The sequence below is a fragment of the Ananas comosus genome, linkage group 10 (assembly GCF_001540865.1).
Source record: "Ananas comosus cultivar F153 linkage group 10, ASM154086v1, whole genome shotgun sequence".
NCBI lineage: Eukaryota > Viridiplantae > Streptophyta > Magnoliopsida > Poales > Bromeliaceae > Ananas > Ananas comosus.
Genome location: NC_033630.1, coordinates 11,893,180 through 11,913,859, shown reverse-complemented (window position 1 = coordinate 11,913,859; position 20,680 = coordinate 11,893,180). Strand labels below are relative to the sequence as shown.

At 36.2% G+C, this 20,680-nt stretch overlaps 2 protein-coding genes across 3 annotated transcripts; one reads left to right on the top strand and one right to left on the bottom strand.

Moving 5' to 3' along the window:
- On the top strand, positions 2,411-6,361 carry LOC109716278 (protein Dr1 homolog). Its single transcript, XM_020241616.1, has 5 exons — positions 2,411-2,755; positions 3,714-3,803; positions 4,442-4,536; positions 5,462-5,530; positions 6,015-6,361. Exons 1-5 carry the CDS (start codon positions 2,701-2,703, stop codon positions 6,174-6,176), a joined length of 471 nt encoding a protein of 156 aa, XP_020097205.1. The 5' UTR covers positions 2,411-2,700; the 3' UTR covers positions 6,177-6,361.
- On the bottom strand, positions 7,291-16,466 carry LOC109716276 (phosphoenolpyruvate carboxylase 4). 2 transcript variants are annotated; one of them, XM_020241612.1, is made up of 20 exons: positions 16,210-16,466; positions 14,916-15,079; positions 14,642-14,756; positions 14,463-14,540; positions 13,876-13,944; positions 13,675-13,753; positions 13,466-13,542; positions 13,282-13,377; positions 13,006-13,147; positions 12,676-12,810; positions 12,121-12,182; positions 11,445-11,681; positions 10,909-11,034; positions 10,629-10,730; positions 10,347-10,493; positions 9,608-9,706; positions 9,362-9,450; positions 9,061-9,187; positions 8,767-8,973; positions 7,291-8,438 (listed from the first exon to the last, which is right to left on the bottom strand). In XM_020241612.1, exons 1-20 carry the CDS (start codon positions 16,363-16,365, stop codon positions 7,614-7,616), a joined length of 3,132 nt encoding a protein of 1,043 aa, XP_020097201.1. In that variant the 5' UTR covers positions 16,366-16,466; the 3' UTR covers positions 7,291-7,613. The 2 variants fall into 2 exon arrangements, with proteins under 2 accessions (XP_020097201.1, XP_020097202.1); XM_020241613.1 differs by lacking the exon at positions 16,210-16,466 and adding an exon at positions 16,023-16,196.

Here is a 20,680-nt window from a genome sequence, read left to right as displayed (position 1 = left end):
CTACTATCTCGAAGGTTAGCTGCTAGCCGAGACAATTCGAACTAGACCTCATAACTTTAATGGATCTTTTATTGAAAACACTAAAAAGCAATAGTAAATGAATCACTAGCTTTCTCAAGTTTTAGTTATTAAAAATTACCAACTACATATAGCAAACGTTCAAATTGCCACATCTTTATAAGTTTAATTTATTTTAAAACTATCTTTAAAAAAAATATGATAAACAACGTTCTAATTATAGAGACTAGCTTTTAAAATCACAATATAATCGTAAAAAATACTCTAAAAATAAAAGTCGGCAACTAAAACTTGGTAAAGCTAGCGATCCATTTTCTATAGCTTTTTAATATTTTAAATAAAAGATCTATAAAGTTTATTTGACCTAGTTCAAATTGCTTTGGCTAGCAGCTAAGCTTTTGAGATAGTAGTATTTGCCGAATCCTCATGTCTCTAGAGGTACGAGGATTTATCGTGTGTTCTGGATGATATATATATATATATATATAGAAAACAAATCGGTAGTAAAACAGCTCGTTTACTACCGATAGTATTCTAGCTCAACTCTATATATATATATATATATATATATATATAGTAGGTCTTGTGTGCTATTTAGGAGCATGGAGATCTCTGTACTCCTAAGCCGTTTATGATGATAGAGTTTTCGAATCGACGATCGGTTTCGTTAAACTTGATCCAGTTTATTTGAAATATCTAGAAAATAAATTTTATAATTTTTCGATATCTTTTACCTAGCGATCGAAATGGTTCAAAATCAACGGCTGAAAATAAAAATCTCATAAAAAATGCTAATATAACACTAAAATTTTCGATCAGAGATATTAATCTTGCAACAAATAGTATAAAAAAAATTTCTATCAAAATTTTATTTAATTTGAATATTTCTACACCGTTAAACTTGCAAACGATATACATCAACCATTAAAAATTATTGATGGCCAAAAAGTCGGAAGCACCAGATTCTCTATGCTTTCGATAGTATGTATGTATGTCGAGTGTAACTCCACCATATGTATGTATGTACGTATGTATATTTCTTATGTATAGTGTAACTCCACCATTTTATATACAAAATGAGATAAGTTTATATATACACTTTTCAACTACATAAAACGAAACAAACTATTTATAGTTTAGTATTTTTTACTATATCCAATTAAATAAGATGCGTATAACTATAACTACTGTATTTTACATTTCTATTTATACTGTATTTATAATTATATTCAACGAAACGCCTGATGAGTTATTCTTTGATTTATTATTATAAGTCAAAATTTATAATATTTGTTAATTGTTTTTTTGCAATTTTTTAGATGTATATCATAAATTATAGGATAAGAAAGAAAAAGTGTAAAGTTGCAAAAATCACAAAAGAATCTCACTTTTCAAATTCAACCCCATTTAAAGAAACTATTGACTTTTTCTTTTTCTTTTTCCTTTTCTTTTTCTTTTTCTTTTCAAAAACTCCACATCTACTTTGGAGATGTCTCTGTTAATAGTTTTAAATTATTCTATAGCAAATGTAACTGCACTAATTAACTGATAATAGCTAATTGGGTAATTAAATTTAATCAAAATTTCAATTTAATTAACCAAAAACCATAATTTAAAATTATTAAAAAATAAAGGGGATGGAATAAAAAAGGTAGTGGATAACTACAAAGTTTTGTAATTACGAATTTATTTCTGTAAAATTTTAATTATTAAATATACCGTTCTAAAGCTCTCAAATGTATAAATTTATTTTTGTAGGGTAGTTTTCTTAAATTGACCATTAAATTTTTGCCTTTTGAATTGCTATGCCTATTTTTTAAAAAATAGTTTTATTAAATTTATCTTGAAATTTATAATTTATGCTTAATATAAAATGATGCAAAAAAATTTAAAAAAATATATATATCATAAGTAACGTTAAAATAATTTAAAAATTAAGAATAAATTTTAACCGGTCAATTAACAAAGAGTGATAGTTGTACTCAAAATAAGCAACTTGAATATGCTTGATAAGCAAAGCTTTTATAGACAAACATTCAATTTCATAACTTCATAGGGATACACTTGCAATTAACCACAAAAAAAAAAGAAGAAAAAGTTGAGAGAGGGTATTTCAAAATTCCCTGTAATTGAGGGGGTTTCCATGCAAGTTTGCTTAAATGCAATTTTCGAGCTTTTGATTTTACCCAAACCCCAAAGTTATAAATAATCAAGAGTAATTTTTTAAATTTTAAGGGAGCAAAATGAAAATATGCATACATATTAAAACTTGACCCAAAATAAAGAAAAACAAATAAAAGAAAAAGTTGAGAGAGCGTATTTCAAATTTCCTGTAATTGAGGGGGGTTCCATGCAAATTTGCTGAAATACAATTCCGAGCTTTCGATTTTACCCAAACCCCCTCTCTCTTTCTCTTTCTCTCTCTTCTTTCTCTCTCCTCCCCTCCTCTCTCGGATCTCATCGCCCTCGATCTCTTCTTCGATTGCGCCTCGAATCGATCGAATCCTCCGCCCTACGATCGATCCAATCCTCGATTCGCTACCTTTTCATGCTGTTCCTCTGATTTCTAGGGTTTTCCCCAATTTTTCTTGTTCAATATTCAATATACTCGGATCGATCCGCGGTTCTACGTAGGCGCGGTGTTCGTCGGGTTCCGATCTTTGTTTTGGTGTTGATTCGGCCATGGAGCCGATGGAAATCGTCGGGAAATCGAAGGAGGACGTTTCGCTGCCCAAAGGTGAGATTTTTGGATCGATTCTTAGGGTTTTGATGCAGTTCTTGGTAATTTTTTTTCCGAAATAGTTTTGATTGGATTGGGAATTGTGTATTTGGGGTTTCTTTAGTTTCGATTAACATATGCGCGATTGAATTGGTGTCGATTTTGTGAAATCTATGCTAGCTAACATGCAAAAAATTTCGTCTTTGATATGGTGTGGGAATAGATAAGATTGAGTTAGATGAGGGTGGATTGAGATATATTTATGGGTTTTAATGAAAATTATGCTCCAAATTCAAATCCACTTGGAAAAAAAGAGTTATAATTAGAGAAGTTATATGACATGTAACTAATATGCGTGAAAAAATAGTGTATTCGGTAGCATACTGGTGATTATGGGCCTATTTGGCTCTTGTGGAGATTTTGTGGAAGTCCTGTTTGAGTAGAGTCCTCAAAGAAACTCTAGCAGTTTTTTGATAAAATTCCTACAGATTAGAGCTTTAATTTAAGGGTTTAGGGACTTCTTGGTCCTATTATAAGTTGTAGTGTGGTTTGATGAAGCATTATCTGAGTTGTGCTTTTAGTAGTAGCACTAGATTAAAGTTGATTCAACAACTGCTCTTTGCAATAGAAGTAGAAGCGCGAACTTGCTTCTGCTTGAGGGCTTAGAATCTCATTTTCAGCCTCTTGCTGCAACAAAAGCTTCAAACTTACCTGTCTGCCAAATACCCTAATTGAGGTTATTGTAACTTCAAGAAGTAGAAGTGGGGCTAAACAGACACTTAGAAGCTTATTTTGTTTGTGTTAAAGCCAGAAGTTCCTAGGCTATTCGTTTGGCAAGGGCGTCCCTTCAGCTTCTTGAGTGAATTTAGGTTAGAAATTTGTGAGATGCTTACTATATTAGCATATGGTTGCTATACTTTTTCCTAATGGTCTGCTATTTTAGATGAGACTCATAACTTTTGCTACTACTTTTCAGCCACTATGTTTAAAATTATCAAGGAGATGTTGCCGCCGGATGTTCGTGTAGCCAGAGATGCTCAAGATCTTCTTGTCGAATGCTGTGTCGGTAAGCTATGAATGCTTTACAATTCTTATTTGTCCACTGTTGATGTTATTTCAATTACCTATGTGTTGGCAAGATAAATAATGTTATTTTGCCATATTTGCACGTGAAATCAATTCATCTTTTGTGATGCAACTCCAGTACATTAATTCTCTATAAATTGTTTTATATTACCTTTTTCTTTGAAGTAGATAACAGCCGTGAAACTGAATGGACCATATAGTTTTCCCTCTTTTTTATCTTTGGGTAGCAAAACTTCCAACATGGTCCTGATCTAAAGTATTTTTATTCAAAATATCGGGCTCTTTTGGAAAGAATGATTTACTACAAACTTCAGCTAAACAGTTTTTGACAACTACAAATTTTCGATAGAACATTAGAACATAGATATTCTGTCGTGTTTTTTACATGAGGTACTTGAGGCCTTAAATGCATAGATGAGGAGTTCTGGAGTGACACAACATGAATATATTGCAACAGAAACCAACTTTTTGTTGAGATAGTATTATAGCAGCTTTATGTTTATTACCTGTGCTGTTTGTGATGATGAGTATGTTGGTCCCCTCTCTCTCTTTCTCTCTCTCTCTCTCTCATTTCTTGTGCTGATTTAAACTTCTCTTTGTTTGCACTATTATTGGCAGAATTCATCAACCTTGTCTCTTCAGAGTCCAATGATGTTTGTAATCGGGAGGACAAGAAAACAATTGCTCCTGAGCATGTTCTTAAAGCTCTTGAGGTTAATATTCTTTTGCTCATTCTTACACGTTTGATGTTTGTTTATTTACCTACAGCTCTTCATTAATATAAGTTTGTTATCGTTGCTTCTTCCACACCAATATGTTGTAAGAAGTTTCACTTTCGTAGCAGCTAAGTGCAATATGAGAACTTATCTTGTGGATATTATTGTTTGCTTTTACTAATGGACGCATGTAGATAAGGGATATTTCTTTATAATACTTAATTTTTGGTCTAGTTTTCAGCTTTACTCTTTGCGGGGAGTTTTTATTTTCCATGAGGAAAGTTTCTAAGTTCTGCTTTTGTTTTAGTTCGAACTACAATCCAATGGAAGCTATAGATCTTGTTTGTTAATAATTATTAGGAAAACCAAACTTAGCTTCTTAAGAAATGTCCTGTTACTAAAAAAAATGATTCAAGTCTTATTTCTAATGAGTAAGTTTACTTTGAAGTTGTTTCTCTATCTTTAGCAAGCCATCGTCTGATGTTAGAAGTTTTTGCGAAATCTACGAATCTGTAGACATTTCTATCAGGTCTCTTTATTATGCTTTTTTACAGTCATAACGTCCTAGGATGGCTCGTCGCCACAATTTTACTCTGCACTACGGAATTGGACAGAGTTTAAGAGCTAACTTCTCAGACGGGGCAGATAGCTCATAAGCGCTATGATTCTTATTGTAATTCATTTTGCGTCTTCATTTCCATTAATATCTATCGACGATTGCTAGTGAAATTTATTTGTTGGATTCAGCATAAACCAATTCTAGAATCCTAAGTTTAAATAGACTTGTCATTTCTTTTTCTATCTGCTATCCCTCTTATTGCCTCATCCTATATTTCTAGGCAAGCGAAACTTCATTCTTCTTTTGTTTTTTTGGATTATTCTTCCTTCTTTACATGTATCTTAATATTAATACTGTCACCAGGATCTTGGTTTCGGTGAGTACATCGAGGAAGTATACGCTGCGTACGAACAACATAAGATGGACACTCTGGTGTGCTCGCATTTTCTCTCTCTGGCTTCTTCACTAATTTAGGTTTCAAGTCGAAAACTCGAAATGTACCGACTTTGCCTAAAACTACAGTGCATTTCAAACAACGACCTAAACCTCAGCATCCTATTTTCCGTACCTGATCTTAAGATATTTTGGAAATAGGTACCTAAACTTTGATGTTTATTTCTACCTAAATTTACAGTTTTTGTAATATCTTTCATGTAATATTCTGTCAAAATTTTATGAATACTATGAGGTTTAGGCTTTAGAATTAAAACTTTTGAAGTTCTGATAACTGTTTCGAGAATGTTGTATGAAGTTAGGCAGTTTAAAAAAAAAGAAGTAGAAAAGTTACAAAAGCTTAGGTATCTGCTTGAAAATGTGCTGTAGTTCAGTTAAGGTCTGTATGATACCGTAATTTTTTAAGTGCGTATCTTATTATAATCTGAATCTTTTTGCTATACGCGAAAAAAACCCGAAACAGGATTCTCCAAAAGGCGGCAAATTTGTCGGCATAGAGATGACGGAGGAAGAAGCACTTGCGGAGCAGCAGAGGATGTTCGCAGAAGCCCGTGCGAGGATGAACAACGGATTAAACCCGCAGAAGCAGTCGGACTCGGATCCAGACCGCAGTTTAGAAAGCTAAAGAATAGAAAGACAAGAAATCTCTTTTCACATCTGTGGTGTAGGCATGTAGCTTACAGACTGTCAGATCCTGCACTCTGTTTCTAGCTTTGAGGAGTTTGTCAGAAAATGTTGTCAAATTTGTATCAGTAAATTGGTAGGGAAAAGAAAATCAAAAGAAAAAAATCATTACTTATCTTTTCTAAATTGTGTGTGTGGTGAATTACTATAGTTTTTTGTTTATATCTGTGTATTGGTTTTTAGATACTATTACCTAAATTTAGGGTTCAGATTTTTGCTATTAATAGCAAAGTGCAGTAGATGAAATGTTCTGGAGAAAAACTATGGGGTGAAAATTACTAAAATAACCCCCTGAAATAGGTACCTATATTTAAAATTTGATTTTATTATCAAACATTTTATTATTTAGTCCCATAGAGATTATAAGGTTAGGTGAATTAGATCAAAATTCTCCGAGTTGAGTTATGATTTTTTTTTAAAAAAAATGTATTATTTATTGTTAGTAGTAGTATAAGCTTGGATGGGAAACATGAAAACTTGCCAAAACTCAGGTGCTCATTTCCACCAAATAGATGTAACTTACCAAATTATGTAGACATTTTGGCTTATCATAACTCAGAATTTTGATCATCAGCTTGTGCGTTTTCTTTAGGGTTGAAATAAAGAGAGGAAAAACAAGATGTATCTGGGAAAGTTTCTTGGTTTCTGCGATCTACGGATAAGTTCAAACTGATCAAATTTGCTCTTGAAATTTATCTATCCCATCATAATTTTTTGTAAGAAAGATTATGACAATTTCATACAGAATGAGAAATTTGATAGGCTAAAACACAACGATTTACGTTGTGCCACTTATACATAAAAAAAACCACCAAATAAAATAGATTCTCCTGATTACTATATGTCGGATCGGTGGCGCTAATCATTAATTTCAAAAGCTCGAGCTGTTAAAAATACGCAACCAATTCATTTAAAGTGTACAGATACAGCGTCCACGGATCTCGATTGTGATTCAGCCCATCCGGTCTCACCCCACTTTGAACATGAGGCTCATGCCATTTCGAATGTGACTCAATCCAACCCGATCTCCCGCCACAGAGCAGAATGCTGACCTATTTAAGCCAACACTATAAAACCTCACAATTTAAAGTTACTTGAAAAGGCAACAACAACATACTCAGCAACATCAGAATCCTAATGAATTTATTGCATTCCGAACGAGATCTGGCGTTTCCATTGCCGAGACGTGGAATAGCTTAAAACCCTAGCTCTCTTATTTACCAGGTTGTTCTACTTTTGTACGGAGTGTAAAGCACTCACCTAAACAGAAATAAGAGCAAAACCCGACGAAACTTAAACAGTTTCAGCACATTTCTCAGATAAAAAGCATCAAATTCGAATTTTTCAATCTTTTTTTTTATATAGCCCAGGATTATAATCAGCCGGTGTTCCTCATCCCAGCGGCGATTCCATTTACGGTGATGAGCAACGCGTCTCTGAGCTTATGATTGTCATCGTCGCGCCGCAACCTCCGCAGTATCTCGACCTGCAGCATGTTGATCGGATTCAAGTACGGCAGCCTGCTCTCAATCAACCTCCTCAGACTGCGGTTGTTCTGTGATAGTTTCTCGTGCCCGCCGACAAGTAAAACGAACTTCTCGGTCGTAACCAGCTCCTCTCTCAGCTCCGCGCCCAACGCCCTCCTCTCCTCCGACACTAACACTTCGTCGTAATGCTTCGCGATAGAAACATCCGCCTTCGCTAAAACCATCTCGATTAGATCGATAGTGGATTGGAAGAAAGGCCACTCTTTGTACATGGCTTGTAGTTCTTCTTTGTATCCTTTATCGCACGCATCTTTTAGACCGGCTCCGATGCCGAGCCAGGCCGGTAGGACGGACCGGGTTTGGGTCCATGCGAAGATCCAGGGAATGGCTCTTAAATGGCCGATAGCCGTCGAGGTTTTCCGACGGCTCGGGCGGCTCCCGATGTTCAAGAAGCCCAGCTCGGCTTGTGGGGTGGCCTCCTGGAAGTAGGTTATGAAGTTAGGGTTGTCGTACACGACGCTGCGGTAGTGGTTGCAGCTCGTATTGGATATTTCCTCCATCACGTGGCGCCATTTCTCATGACGAGGGGGGAGAGGGGGCCGCATTGTTGCGAGCAGGACAGCAGTAGTGTAGATCTCGAGTTGACGTACGGCGGTTTGGGGGAGCCCGAACTTGGCTTGCACCATCTCGCCTTGCTCGGTTGAGCGGAGCGTTCCCTGCAAGTAGAAATTAATGATTATTTATTTATGCGTCGGCGGATAGAGTCCAGTTCCAATGTATCTACCTATCAATACTAAAATCTGCTTTAGCGAATATCACCATACACACACGCACAAAAAAAAATGATATTAATATAATATTTTTCCTTGGTTGCTTTCGCAATCATAGCATATAGAGAAACCAGAGAGTAGAAGGGAAAAAGGTGACAACTTCGAATTATTTCAGGGGCCCAAGTCGTGATCTTCGTTGCATTGTTAGTTTTATTTTTCCTTTATAAACATGATTTTAAACCAGAAGAGAAGATGCACAGATTAACGGACTAACCATTACGGATCCGGGAGGCTGCGACTGTATAGCCAGATAAGTTGGCCCGCCGCCACGACCGATACTCCCACCCCGCCCATGGAAGAGAGTGACTTTAATCCCAAACTCATTACATGCAGCAACAACGTCCTCTTGTGCCTTATACAATTCCCATGCCGCGGTAAATCTACCAGCATCTTTCCCAGAATCAGAGTAACCAACCATAACCTATATTTGCCAATCCCAGAAGTTAAATATAATTGAGAGAGAGAGAGAGAGAGAGAGAGAGAGAGAGAGATGATGGAAATGCAGTACCTCTTGGTGGCCGTTGTGGTTCTTAATAATATGTTCGTGATACCAGTCGATTGATAGTAACTTCCTAATTACCGACCCGGCCTCTCTCAAATCTTTTACAGTTTCAAAGAGTGGAACAACTCTTAACCTGTTTCAATGAAGATAAACGATCGATTAGTACTAGCAAATGCCGTCTACATATCAACTAAATGCAATGTGTAATACAAATTTGAAACAAAGAAGCACAAATGTGGAAAAGATTATCGAGAGGAAAAAACCAATAAGAAGCGCATAGATTTTTCATTGAAAGTGAATTTCTTACGTTCCACCCGGACACGGTCTCCCCAGTTCCCCACTCACAGAAAGCCTAGCATCCTTTTGCAACAACTCCACAGCAAGAACATCACTAGCCTGCAAAATATAGAAAGAATATACGATGTTTCTCATGAGCAAAGATACATAGGAAACATGTACTTTATATTAAAATAACTAAGAATGAGGAAGAAGTTTTCTTTCTTTATGACCATCTGTAATAAATTTGTATCAAGCAAAGGAAAGATGTTATTACATTGGAAGCCATTGAGATCACATATGCTCCAAGCGAGTCGCTCCCCAGTTCAGCTGCCACTCTGAAAGTGTCGAGGACCTCTTTCACATCTGGATTCACCTAGAGAGCCCATAGTGCAATGGAAGTCAGCCTTAGATAAATTAAAGCACTTTTTTTTTTTGGCTTTTGGGCAGTCAGCTCTCTCAAGAACAGTGAAACAGCAGTCGTGGTATGCAAGGCGCCAGATTGAAAGTTGGCTTGGTGTTATGTGCATTATACCCATATCAACAATTATCCACTGATTGGCTTGCTTAACGACTATGTAATTTGTTTAGAAGACGGTAAGGGGGAAGTTACGCCCCTTACTCTGCCATGTGAGATTAAACACCAGTTTGCTTAAACCTGGTTATTCGAGAACAACCCAGGACAGCAATTTCATTTGCCCTCTCGAATAGTGCTGTGCCCAACTTTATCTCCATACATCCCCATAAAAATTGCAGTTACCTCTCATCAAGCCATTTTCACTTGTCCCTTACATGTCAGAATAAACATGAAATTCATTTTATTCTTAGTCATCCTGAGATAGCAGGATAAAATATAATCCTGAAGAAACTGTGCCCAGGAAAATTGCTTTGGAGATAAAATCGGAATACCATATTTAGATTTCCTTTAATTTCTTCTTGGACCTCTTTTTCCAATATAAAACTCCTTGTGAATGCATGGTTTAGCAAATTACAGGATATGATTATAATCGACTAACCTCTATAGTTGGGGGAACTAAAGGCCTCTTTCCTTTAAGCTCACTGGTTAAAAATTCCAGTTTCTTTTCTTCATCCCACTCACTATAAACACCCATATCAAGGTATGTTGTGATGGCATCCAATGCTTCAGCATGCCGACCCGATTCCTATTAAAACAGCAAGGGAAGGGGGGNGGGGGGGGGGGGGTGGGGGGCGCGGGGAGTAAAATAGATGGATAATTTGTCACATATTTATTTGAAATTAATTCCTATTTTATAAGTAAAAATAAGTATCAACTATACCTGGCGAAGATCAAGCTTCATTAAGACCATTCCAAAGGTGGCAACCCTTCTTATCAGATCAGCTAACCTCCCATCAGCGAGAATGGTGGAACCGCAAGATTGCTTCATGCAATATTTATGAAAATTCAAAAGACAACCATGCAATTATAAATCACTCGGAATAATAGGAAAAGATTGAAAAGATATTCACATATTTACAGGGTTATATATGATAACATTCCAATAAATAAAATAGAGAGCATATTGAACATATCTTATAAGTTACCAACAAATTACTTACCAGGGATTCATAACACAAGAGTAATGGTTCCAGTAGTTGATCGGATGTTTCATAATACTCAGCTGGATCATGTTCGCAAGGAAGATCCTCAAGGAGAAGCTCAAGCCGTCTACGTGTCTTCATTAGCTGTAGTTAAATGCATGTTAATAATACATTTATAACTAAATGCATTACGCACTATGTCCATTATTATGGCTAGCGGTCTAAGCCGCCTCAATTAATTTTCTGGGTGGTAAAATTCTTTAGTCCTTCATTCTTTCTAAGCAATAAAATGCTTCTGTGCCTGTTTGGCATGGCTTTCTAAAGTAGCTTCTCAACTCAAGGAGAATACACAAAAATGAAGCTTCAGATTGTAGGAAGAAAGAACCTGACATGAGTTCCTGGTTACCCAAAATGGAAACTCAAATTTGAAGCTTCTATTTCTACCCAAGGCGGGAGGGTGTTTAGCAAATTTCAGTGAAAAAGCTATGAGAGCTTCAAACAGTTCTTCTCAGACGACACTTCTAGGACAAGAAAAAAAATAAAAAGGAACTAACCTTATCATTTACGTGCCCAAGAACCACTCTATATGGGGCGATTCCAGGGCGTTGCAGGCTGGGCTCCAGAAGCTTCCGGAAGCTTGACTTGCCAATCTGGGATTCTGCGAAAAGCTTTCTTTGAACGAGACTAGTGTTCGTCTTATTCACTTTTGACGACCCTAGAGGAGGCAAAGAGCTGTTTTCTAAAGAGACCACACCATCTTCATATTTTCTTGAGGAATTTTCAGCGGAATTCTGAAATTGAAGCAAATTTAGAAACATTCATGGAATCTTGTATTGTAAGAGGTGGAAGAATAGATCAGAAAATAAGCAAACAAATAGTTTGGACAGTGAATCATGAAAAGCTGTTACCAAATTTCATCTCTTTCAGCCAAATAAAAGTTATCTTCAGTCTGATTTTTTTTTTTTTTTTTTTTTTTTTGCTCATAAGCTTAATAATACAATCATCTACATGATAATTTAGTGTATATCAGTGACTTTATGATTTAAAATGACATAAGAGATGATAAACTGGGATGAGATTGGTACTTTACGGTATCGTGGTGACTCGGTGGATAGCAAAAGATGTTACGAGGCTACACTGGTTTCTCTTAAAAACTGAATGGAACAACTTATAAATTACCCTTTTTCAAGTAACGGTATAGAATCTCATAACTTAAAAGCTTTGTCTTACCTGCCGAGTAATGTTGCCGGGAAATTCTACTACGTGGTATTTAGAATCACCATCATTGCATTCTGCAAGAGTGGCAAAACCTTACATTAACAGAGAGATAAGGAGTCCAGGAAACAATTTAAATAAAATTTAGTTACGGCATTTTAGTAGAAAACTTCTTACAGATAAACAAGAAACCTGATATATCAACATAGCCACCAGAAAATATGTCAATGCGATTTTCATTATTTTCAGGAATACTTGGAAGTCCATAGTGCATGACGTGAAACAATAATAGGTTTTTCGCAAAAGTAGTCAATCTTTTCTTTGCTTTTGCAAATTTGGTCTATTTTGTCATATTTGCAGCTTTTGCACGGACTGAAATGCCCTCGGCCCATATTCTGTAAAATATAAGCACTTGAGTCCCAGTCAAGGTTACTCTAGTCCGTGCCAGGATATTTTGTCCGAAATTGCAAAAATAGAACAAATAAGCCAAATTGCAAAAAATTGAAAAAGTGGGTTGTTATTGCAACATGGCCGACAATAATTTATGGACGCAAAGAAATATGAACATACCTGTGCAGGAAGGAAGATCAGCACCAGCTGGCAGGTGAGCTGGCAATGCCAAGCCTTGGTGATTGTAATGTTTCATATGGTTTCTATTTATTGGCTGATTCCAGCTTTCGTAATGCCGATCCTCAGATGCCGATTCTGTAAAATAATTTTGGGAATTAAGATAAAAGGCATAAAAAAACTATCTGACAAAACAAAGCAATAGATGTTGATTGTACTTCGTAGAGAAAATTTGAGATAAAAGGACTTCTTCAAATTCATTGTTCTCTTGGTTAGTCCACAGATTTAGTGGCTTTTTGGCAAAAAGAGATTCACATAGACACATCAGCTCACCTTTAAGTAAGATTTCATTCGCTAAGCTTGCCAATCTACCATTGCATCTGTTCATAGATAGCTCAAATCGAAGATTGTCAACTTCCCTAATGTAGAGATCCATTGCCATCCACCGCGACAACAAAGATACATCTCTTGTCACCTGCATCCGGTAAATTATAAATCTATTAGCATCCGCATTGCTGAAAATGGCAGTAAACTTCAATTTATTTAATCATGAATATCTCCATATCTGGCAAAAAAAAAAAATCAATGGTTTTAGGAAGTAATTCTCACTTTTGCAGTGACATTTGGATTCCCATCACGATCGCCACCCATCCAGGAGCCGAATTTAATTGGCGTGCAAGTTAGAGGAAGTGGCCTACTAGTATGCTGCAGATAACAGGATAGTTTATGTAATGCTAAGAATTTTATAATAAAAATCCAAAAAACATATCAAACAAAGGGGGGAAAAGAAAACCTTTTTTAGTGCATTGCTAACACGACGTAGATAGTGTGGAATAGCTTTCCAGAGCGATTGCTCCACAATGTGCAAGCCTAAAAAAGACAAAGAAGTATTACTACAAACTTATGAGGTCAGGGGTCGGTTTGCAAAAGCATGAAAGTTTGGAGGGATGTAGATTTATTTAACTCATATATATATATAGGCAAAAATATTAAAATGTTTACCGGTCCTAGCTTCATCAACAGGAGTAGGTTTATGACGCCTCAGTTCATCGGTCTGCCATATTGCAGTAATCTCCCTCATCTACGAAAAGGCAGAAACAGAAAAAAAAAATATGAGGAAATGAAATTTAGCCATTTCATGTAACTATATATATATATATATATATATATATATATATATATATATATATATATGGAGAATACCAGATCCTCGATAAGCATTTCTTTATCTTCATGGCTGAGATCAGGGCGTTCGTTGAACTCCAAAAGATGCTGCTCAAAAAGTCTGTCAGTAACTAGAATTGCAAATGAAATAATGATCAAAAGAACTCAACAATGGCTTCAGGACTTGATGTATCATATTCGACCCCCGATTTAACGTAAATTCAAATACAGTCAAAAGAAATAAAATTGAAGTTGATTCAATTCCATGAGTTAACTAATACTGTTTTCTAAGGTTCCAGAGGTCTAAAGAAACAACTTATGACTCGACTCTTCATTTGATGGCACAGAGCTTTATAAATATCACAGTGCGCCTTATTCTAAGATCTCAAGTTTATCCCTAAAGCACCAAAATGTATGCAATAATAAACTAGTATCACAATGTGCTGTGACAAAAGAAGACTTCAAACAAATAACTCGGCCTAGACATTTTATAGCATAATAAATGTACTTTCAACTAATTTTATGCGTCCTAAAGATTAAATGACAAGACCAAAAAAGACTTAAGTTGTCATTATATTGCAAAGTTTCAGACAAATTAGCATAATAAAGGGCATAAAAGGGCTTACGGCTATTCTAATGTGTTTATATTGCAGGGTACGCCTATTTATTTGAGTGGGATGTGCCGTAAGAACAATTTCAACTTCCTGCAATCAAAATTAGCATCGAAAGTTAATGTCAATTACGCTAATAACAAACTTAGATCAGTGGGTAAGGTAAAATCAGGGGAAAAAAGGAAGGTAAACACCTGCTTGCAAACAGTATTATAAAGTTCTTCAGGAGGAACTCCGCCGTGTATCAACTTACTGAATATGTCATCACATGATTTTGATAGATAAGCGACATTACGCGCCTTACGGACCCTGCATGAGATTAGAACAGCTTGATAAAACATGCATGGGTCAATTATCATTGTAATTTGTAAATGATAAAACGTAGTCAAATCTAATTGCTCTCTTCCTAAATATCGGTCAATAAGCAAGAAAGGATTGGCGCACAAAAAGAAATGATCAAAAGCACACCTGTGATGGGTTTCTGCGATGCTCATAAGGCTTAGGTAGTGGCTAAAAGCGCGGGCCAGTGACAAGGCTTCCTCGAGTGTCATCTTCGATATCTCCATTGCGAGTTGCTTCTCGAGCAACTCTGCTGTCTCCTCCATCCCTGCCGCCCTCATATTAACCGCACTCTACCATAACAAATCATGGAAGTTCAACGATTATGACCATAAACATCATCTAATGAGACTACAGATTTTCATTTACGAAACCAAAAGAAACCATGAAATAAGAACATAAAGACCAGTGTGATATGGGCATCTAAAGACAATTGATGGAAACAAACGACTACAATTACATAAGCTATCTTTAAAGGAAAAGTAAACATGACAAAAGTAGCAACCTTGTAGTGTAGAGAACAAGTTAAGCAAAATAAAAAAGCATCTACCTTTATTCATCAAAATTAGAAATTGAAACAACAAAAAAAAAAAAAGTTCCCAAGAAGAATGAAGATATAATATAAGAACTTGAACTAAATTTTTTTTAAAAAAAGGAAAAATCTTCAATGACTCAATACCTAGCTTCTCCGAGTAACCATTGATCCTACAGATCAAACTTAGGCCATACAAAAGTCCAACAACATAAAACAAACAACATAAATTTTATTGAACAATTTGTATCAGATCGATCTATCAGGTAGATGATATCACAGTTAATTGTACACCAACTTGGTTCCAATACTTTATGGGTTCATTAACCATCCTTTATCTACTCCGTTTTCTCTCGTATCAGTGCACATGGTATGATTACGTAAGTTAGCATGGATATTATGACTAGTCCTAGTACTGTTTTATCATATCGATTTATTTGCTGAGATCGTACCAGAACTAGTCCAAACACCCTAAGTTCCAATAGATTATTGGTTTCCATTAATTAATGAGTTAAAAATCCCATCTTTTACCTGTCCTGTAACCTCTCTTATCAATGCACATAGCACAATTCATCGGATCTCATTGCCACGATTATCATGCATAGTTTTACAACAAAATCACTTCCACCACCACCAATCAAATCGAAACCAGCCGTAAAAAACCCTAATTTCGATTAATTAATGGATATAATCCGAGCTTTTACCCATACTATCACCTCTAATTCATCTCAACGTTACGACGACGCAACTAATCATGCAGAGTTTCTGTATCAGATCGATCTTTTCGACAGCAACACCATCAACAAAACCAGCTGTAAAACCCTACGAATCGCATCGAATGAATAAGCGGCCAAAAACCAAATTTGCGGTTGATGGTGGGGAGAACGGGACCTGAGCGAGGATGCGCTTCCTCTCGACGTTGTCCATGAACTGGGGCCCGATCTCGCGGTGGAGCACGTCGTTGAGGAGGCTCCCGAGGAGTCGGCAATCGTCCTCGAACGATTGGAACGAGATCTCCTCCGCTATGTCGTCGGTTGTATCCGTCATTGTAGACGATGATGGAGACACCGAGAGCGAGAGCGAGAGCGAGAGAGAGAGAGAGAGAGAGAGAGAGAGAGAGAGAGAGAGAGAGGAGGAAGAAGAAGACGAAGAAGAGAGAGAGAGAGAGAGAGAGAGAGAGAGAGGAGGAAGAAGACGAAGAAGAGAGAGAGAGAGAGAGAAAGGGTTAGAGAGAGAGAGAGAGAGAGGAAACAGGGGAGAGTGAGAGAGTGAGAGAGAGAGAGATAGAGAGGGGAACGCAGATGCAACAAACTGGGGAACTTTTGCGCAAATGCCCAAAACCATTCACATTTTGCACCTTAGTTTTATTTTATTTTATTTTTTTTTGTGATGTTGTTCTTAGGATTTTTTTTTTTTGGGTAAACTTTAAATACCACCCCGTAGCTTTGCACTTTCTCACTTATTGTCATGTGGTTTAAAGTATACCAAGTTTGTGTTCTGTGATTTTACTTTTATTTTTTTCTCAGTTTTTTCGTTAATATTTTGTTAAATTATATACAAAAAAACTTCAGATATTCCATCTAGATTTATCAAATATTTACTTTAGAACCATTTAATTTTAACTTTGTCACTGATTTAACGAAAAAAATTAGTGAAATGGATAATAAAAATATAAAAATGGAACCACATGGTACTAATTTAATACACTTTAAACCACAGTGTACTAAAGTGAGAAGTGCGAAATCAGAGGGGCTAACTTGATACACTTCAAACTATAGGGTACTAAAGTGAGAAAATGTGAAACCACAAGGGGGTATTCGAAGTTTACCCATTTTAAAATCTATAGGTTTTTCTTTTTGAGTCAAAAATCTCTAAGTTCCAAATCAAACTTATAGTGAAAAGATGTAAAATCTATGAAATTGTGGGGTTTTATGCAAAGTAGCTAAAAAAACATTTACCGCTTCGTGAGCCATCCACCGTTAGACACGTGTCGTTTCAAAATGATAACTCCGGGAATGTTGCCTAAAAATTTGGAATGTGAAAAATGAAAGTAGGCCCCTCAATTATACCGAGATCTCAAATCCCTCCTAAACTCTATTTTTTAAGTATTTTCTTAAATTTGTTTTTGGGTAAACTTCAAATACCACCCTTGTGGTTTCGCACTTTCTCACTTTAGTACCCTGTGGTTTAAAGTTAATCAAGTTAGTGTCCTATGGTTTCATTTTTGTCTTTTCGTCAGCTTCTCCGTTAATATGTTGTTAAATTATATGCAAAAAATTTCAGATACCCCACATCGGTTTATCGAATATTCATTTTAGTACCTTTAGTTATTAACTTTGTCACTGATTTAACGAAAAAATTAGTAGCATCGATCATAAAAAGATAAAAATGAAACCATATGGTACTAAATTGATACACTTTAAACCACATGGTACTAAAGTGAGAAAATGTGAAACTACAGGGATGGTATGTGAAGTTTTTCTTTTATTTTTTGTTCTTTAAGCTATTGTGGTTAGTTCCATTAAAAACGGAATCAAACTTTATTAAAAACTTATCAAATTAATTTAAATTTTGATATTTAGTTTACTATCGTTAGTTTAATAAAAATTCATCAAATTGAAGAGCCGTACAAGTTGCTAATTATTATAGTATTTTTGGTTTATTTACTAAATAGTAATTAAAATTATTAAATTTGAAAACAAAGAAAAATTTTATCATTTTAATTCTAAAAAAAATTCTACAATTAATTAAATATCAATTAAAAAAATACAATTAAGGAGCGATATCAAACGATCTTATGGTTGAGGGTGGCGTTGCGCAATTAAGACGTAGGCGCACTTCCACCGTTTGATTTGAGAGGGCCATCTCCAACTCAGTTCCTGCACCCGGTGCATCGTGAGCCTCGTGCACCGTTCTCATCTAGCCGTACATCCCATCTGTTCTTTAACGGTTGTGATTGGATGAGGACTGAGGTTCACGATGTTGTATCATGCACTGGGTCCATCGAACAATCTGTCCCTAGGTGGGCCCACCCCGTTGACCAATACGATGTTTGTTGAGTGTAAAGTGGCGTGATTCAGGACCTTACTGCTGCGCTTTTGCAGAAACTATCCTTGTACCCGGTCCACCACGTCACCTGTGGACCACCAATAATCAATACATATCCTTTTTAAATTAGGGTAAATTGCACCGTTTGTTCCTCAAACTATGAGGCGGGTGACAATTTGGTCCTCAAACTTTAATAAATTTTTGCTTAGACTTTTAGAATTATTATAATCACGTCCAACAATACTGATATAAAAATGATGTGACATTTTAATTATTGACACGTTATTAATTACAATTTTGCTGTATTGCTTCTGTATTGTCGATTCATTAATATTTAGTCAAAAAATAAATTGTGGGTCGACCTAATTGCAATAATTTTAAATTTAGTCAATTCCATTCTGGATTCTGTCTGTCAACTCAAAATTGGATTCTGTCTATCAAGACCAAAAAAAAAATTCTCAGCACTTTTTTAGTAAGCAAAAGGGGTTAAACATTTTTTAAAAAAATTCTTTATTAAGGATAATATTTAATATGCCTCTAAAAATTTCTAAAATATCTAATTTTTGTTGCATATATATTCTCTCATATATTTCTCCGTTATTCAAAAATACTATCGCTGTAAATACCGGTTCAGTTATTACCGATTAAGGATTCATTTGGGATTGCGGGGAGATTGCATTACATGCTGTAAGGTACCGGACTTCGAAAATCATGAAGTTACGGTGTACGTTCGATTGGAAAGCCATTTAAATGGTTACGGTAAGGTTGCGGTGTAATGTAATATACCGGATTTAAATATAAAAACATAAAAAATAAATAAATAAATAAAAATAGTATGAGATACTATTTTATTGGATTTAGAGAAGTAAAACATAAGTCAGAAGTGACTTGTGCTGAAATCGGGATGAAAACAGAAGATCTAGAATTTTCTGTTGGAAACGGGATAGAAAAATTAGCAGAAAATGCACAGTCTCAGAAAATTATGAAAATTGGCGGGGATGTCAGAAATATTTTTATGAGGCTAGATATAAAGTTTCATGCCATTCTGACACCCGTAGAGTGAGAAATAAAATCCGAAAGCCATCTGATAAAGATTGCAGTTCGGCACAGTTTTCGGTGACCAAACGGGGTCGAAACTGAAAGATTAAAATTTCTTTGGACTCTTTAAGTAAAACCGAATATGACTGTCAGATTTGAGCTCAAACGGATATTCAGGGAGTTCCGGCGAAAGATATCAGATTTGGAGCTGCCTGATGTGAATAGTGTATGCTACTATTGAGGGTTGACTATAAGTAGAAGCTACTAGGCTTCTCCCTCTCCATCAGCCGACCACCATTACCACTACCATACGTTCATGGTGTAGTGAGAGAAACTCTCCCTTTTCTCTCTCTAAATATCTCTCTCATCTCTCCATATTTCTCGCCCAAATTCGCGGCGTTGGTGGAGATCGAGCTTGCGAACGCGTTGGAGGCGACGGATTGAGCTTTCGTGCGCCCGTTGGAGCGACGTGTTCTTGGATAACTTGGAGGCCAAGTTTCCTATTTGTGTATGTTTATATGAAGGATTTGGCCTTTCCTCTCTTTGCTTTACGCAGTTAACCTAGTAGCCTCTAATGATCTTTCCCTCTAGCATATTTCTCCATTTAAGAGAATTTGAGATTGATTTGGGGAAGTAATTGCTTGCTTAGGGGTGAAGCTTTCTTTTCTTCACCATTGGCTTGGAGATATGCTTGGGTTTGATCGGTAAGCTTTGATCGCTCCGTAATGGTAGATTGCTAGGTCAGTGATTTATATGCGTTGGAAGTGACGGTTTGGTGATACTCGTTGATGCTGGATAGATGGTTGATGCTCGAATTTAGAGATCGGGTGTTTAGTTCTTGCAAAGTTTCCTCTTAGAGGGCATCGAGAGCGGCGTCGTTTTGTCTTGTGAACGGATTTTGATCTATCTTGATCATGTATAAACCTAATACTTTTAGGTTTTCTGATCGCGTATGGCGAGGTCGTTTCGGCGGTACGACGAACGTACGCGAAGATATTGAAGGTCGAAGCCGTTAGGGTGCAGTTTGCCGCGGCTTGCGGCCGAAAGCTTGCGAGAATGACGAAACCGGAGCCCTAGCCATCGTGATCGCTATAAAAGGTGGGTGGTGTCCATCCCGAATCAATCGGGCTCCCTTTTATGTCTAAGTTTTATATTGATCAAATTGCATATTGACATCTTGCATTATAGGGTGATAAATGATGGTTTGGTCCTATACCTTGCATGTTCTTTGGTAGAATAATGTATTTTGCTTCGTACTTATATATAGCATGCTTGA

Bases quoted from the DNA above. Each gene is read 5' to 3' on its own strand.
- LOC109716278 (XM_020241616.1), top strand. From the start codon at position 2,701: ATGGAGCCGATGGAAATCGTCGGGAAATCGAAGGAGGACGTTTCGCTG. The intron at 2,756-3,713 runs GTGAGATTTTTG...ACTACTTTTCAG, and splicing joins GGACGTTTCGCTGCCCAAAG to CCACTATGTTTAAAATTATC. The intron at 5,531-6,014 runs GTGTGCTCGCAT...AACCCGAAACAG, and splicing joins AACATAAGATGGACACTCTG to GATTCTCCAAAAGGCGGCAA.
- LOC109716276 (XM_020241612.1), bottom strand. From the start codon at position 16,365: ATGACGGATACAACCGACGACATAGCGGAGGAGATCTCGTTCCAATCG. The intron at 15,080-16,209 runs GTCCCGTTCTCC...TTGTTATGGTAG, and splicing joins GGAAGCGCATCCTCGCTCAG to AGTGCGGTTAATATGAGGGC. The intron at 12,183-12,675 runs GTATGTTCATAT...CCACTCTTGCAG, and splicing joins TGATCTTCCTTCCTGCACAG to AATGCAATGATGGTGATTCT.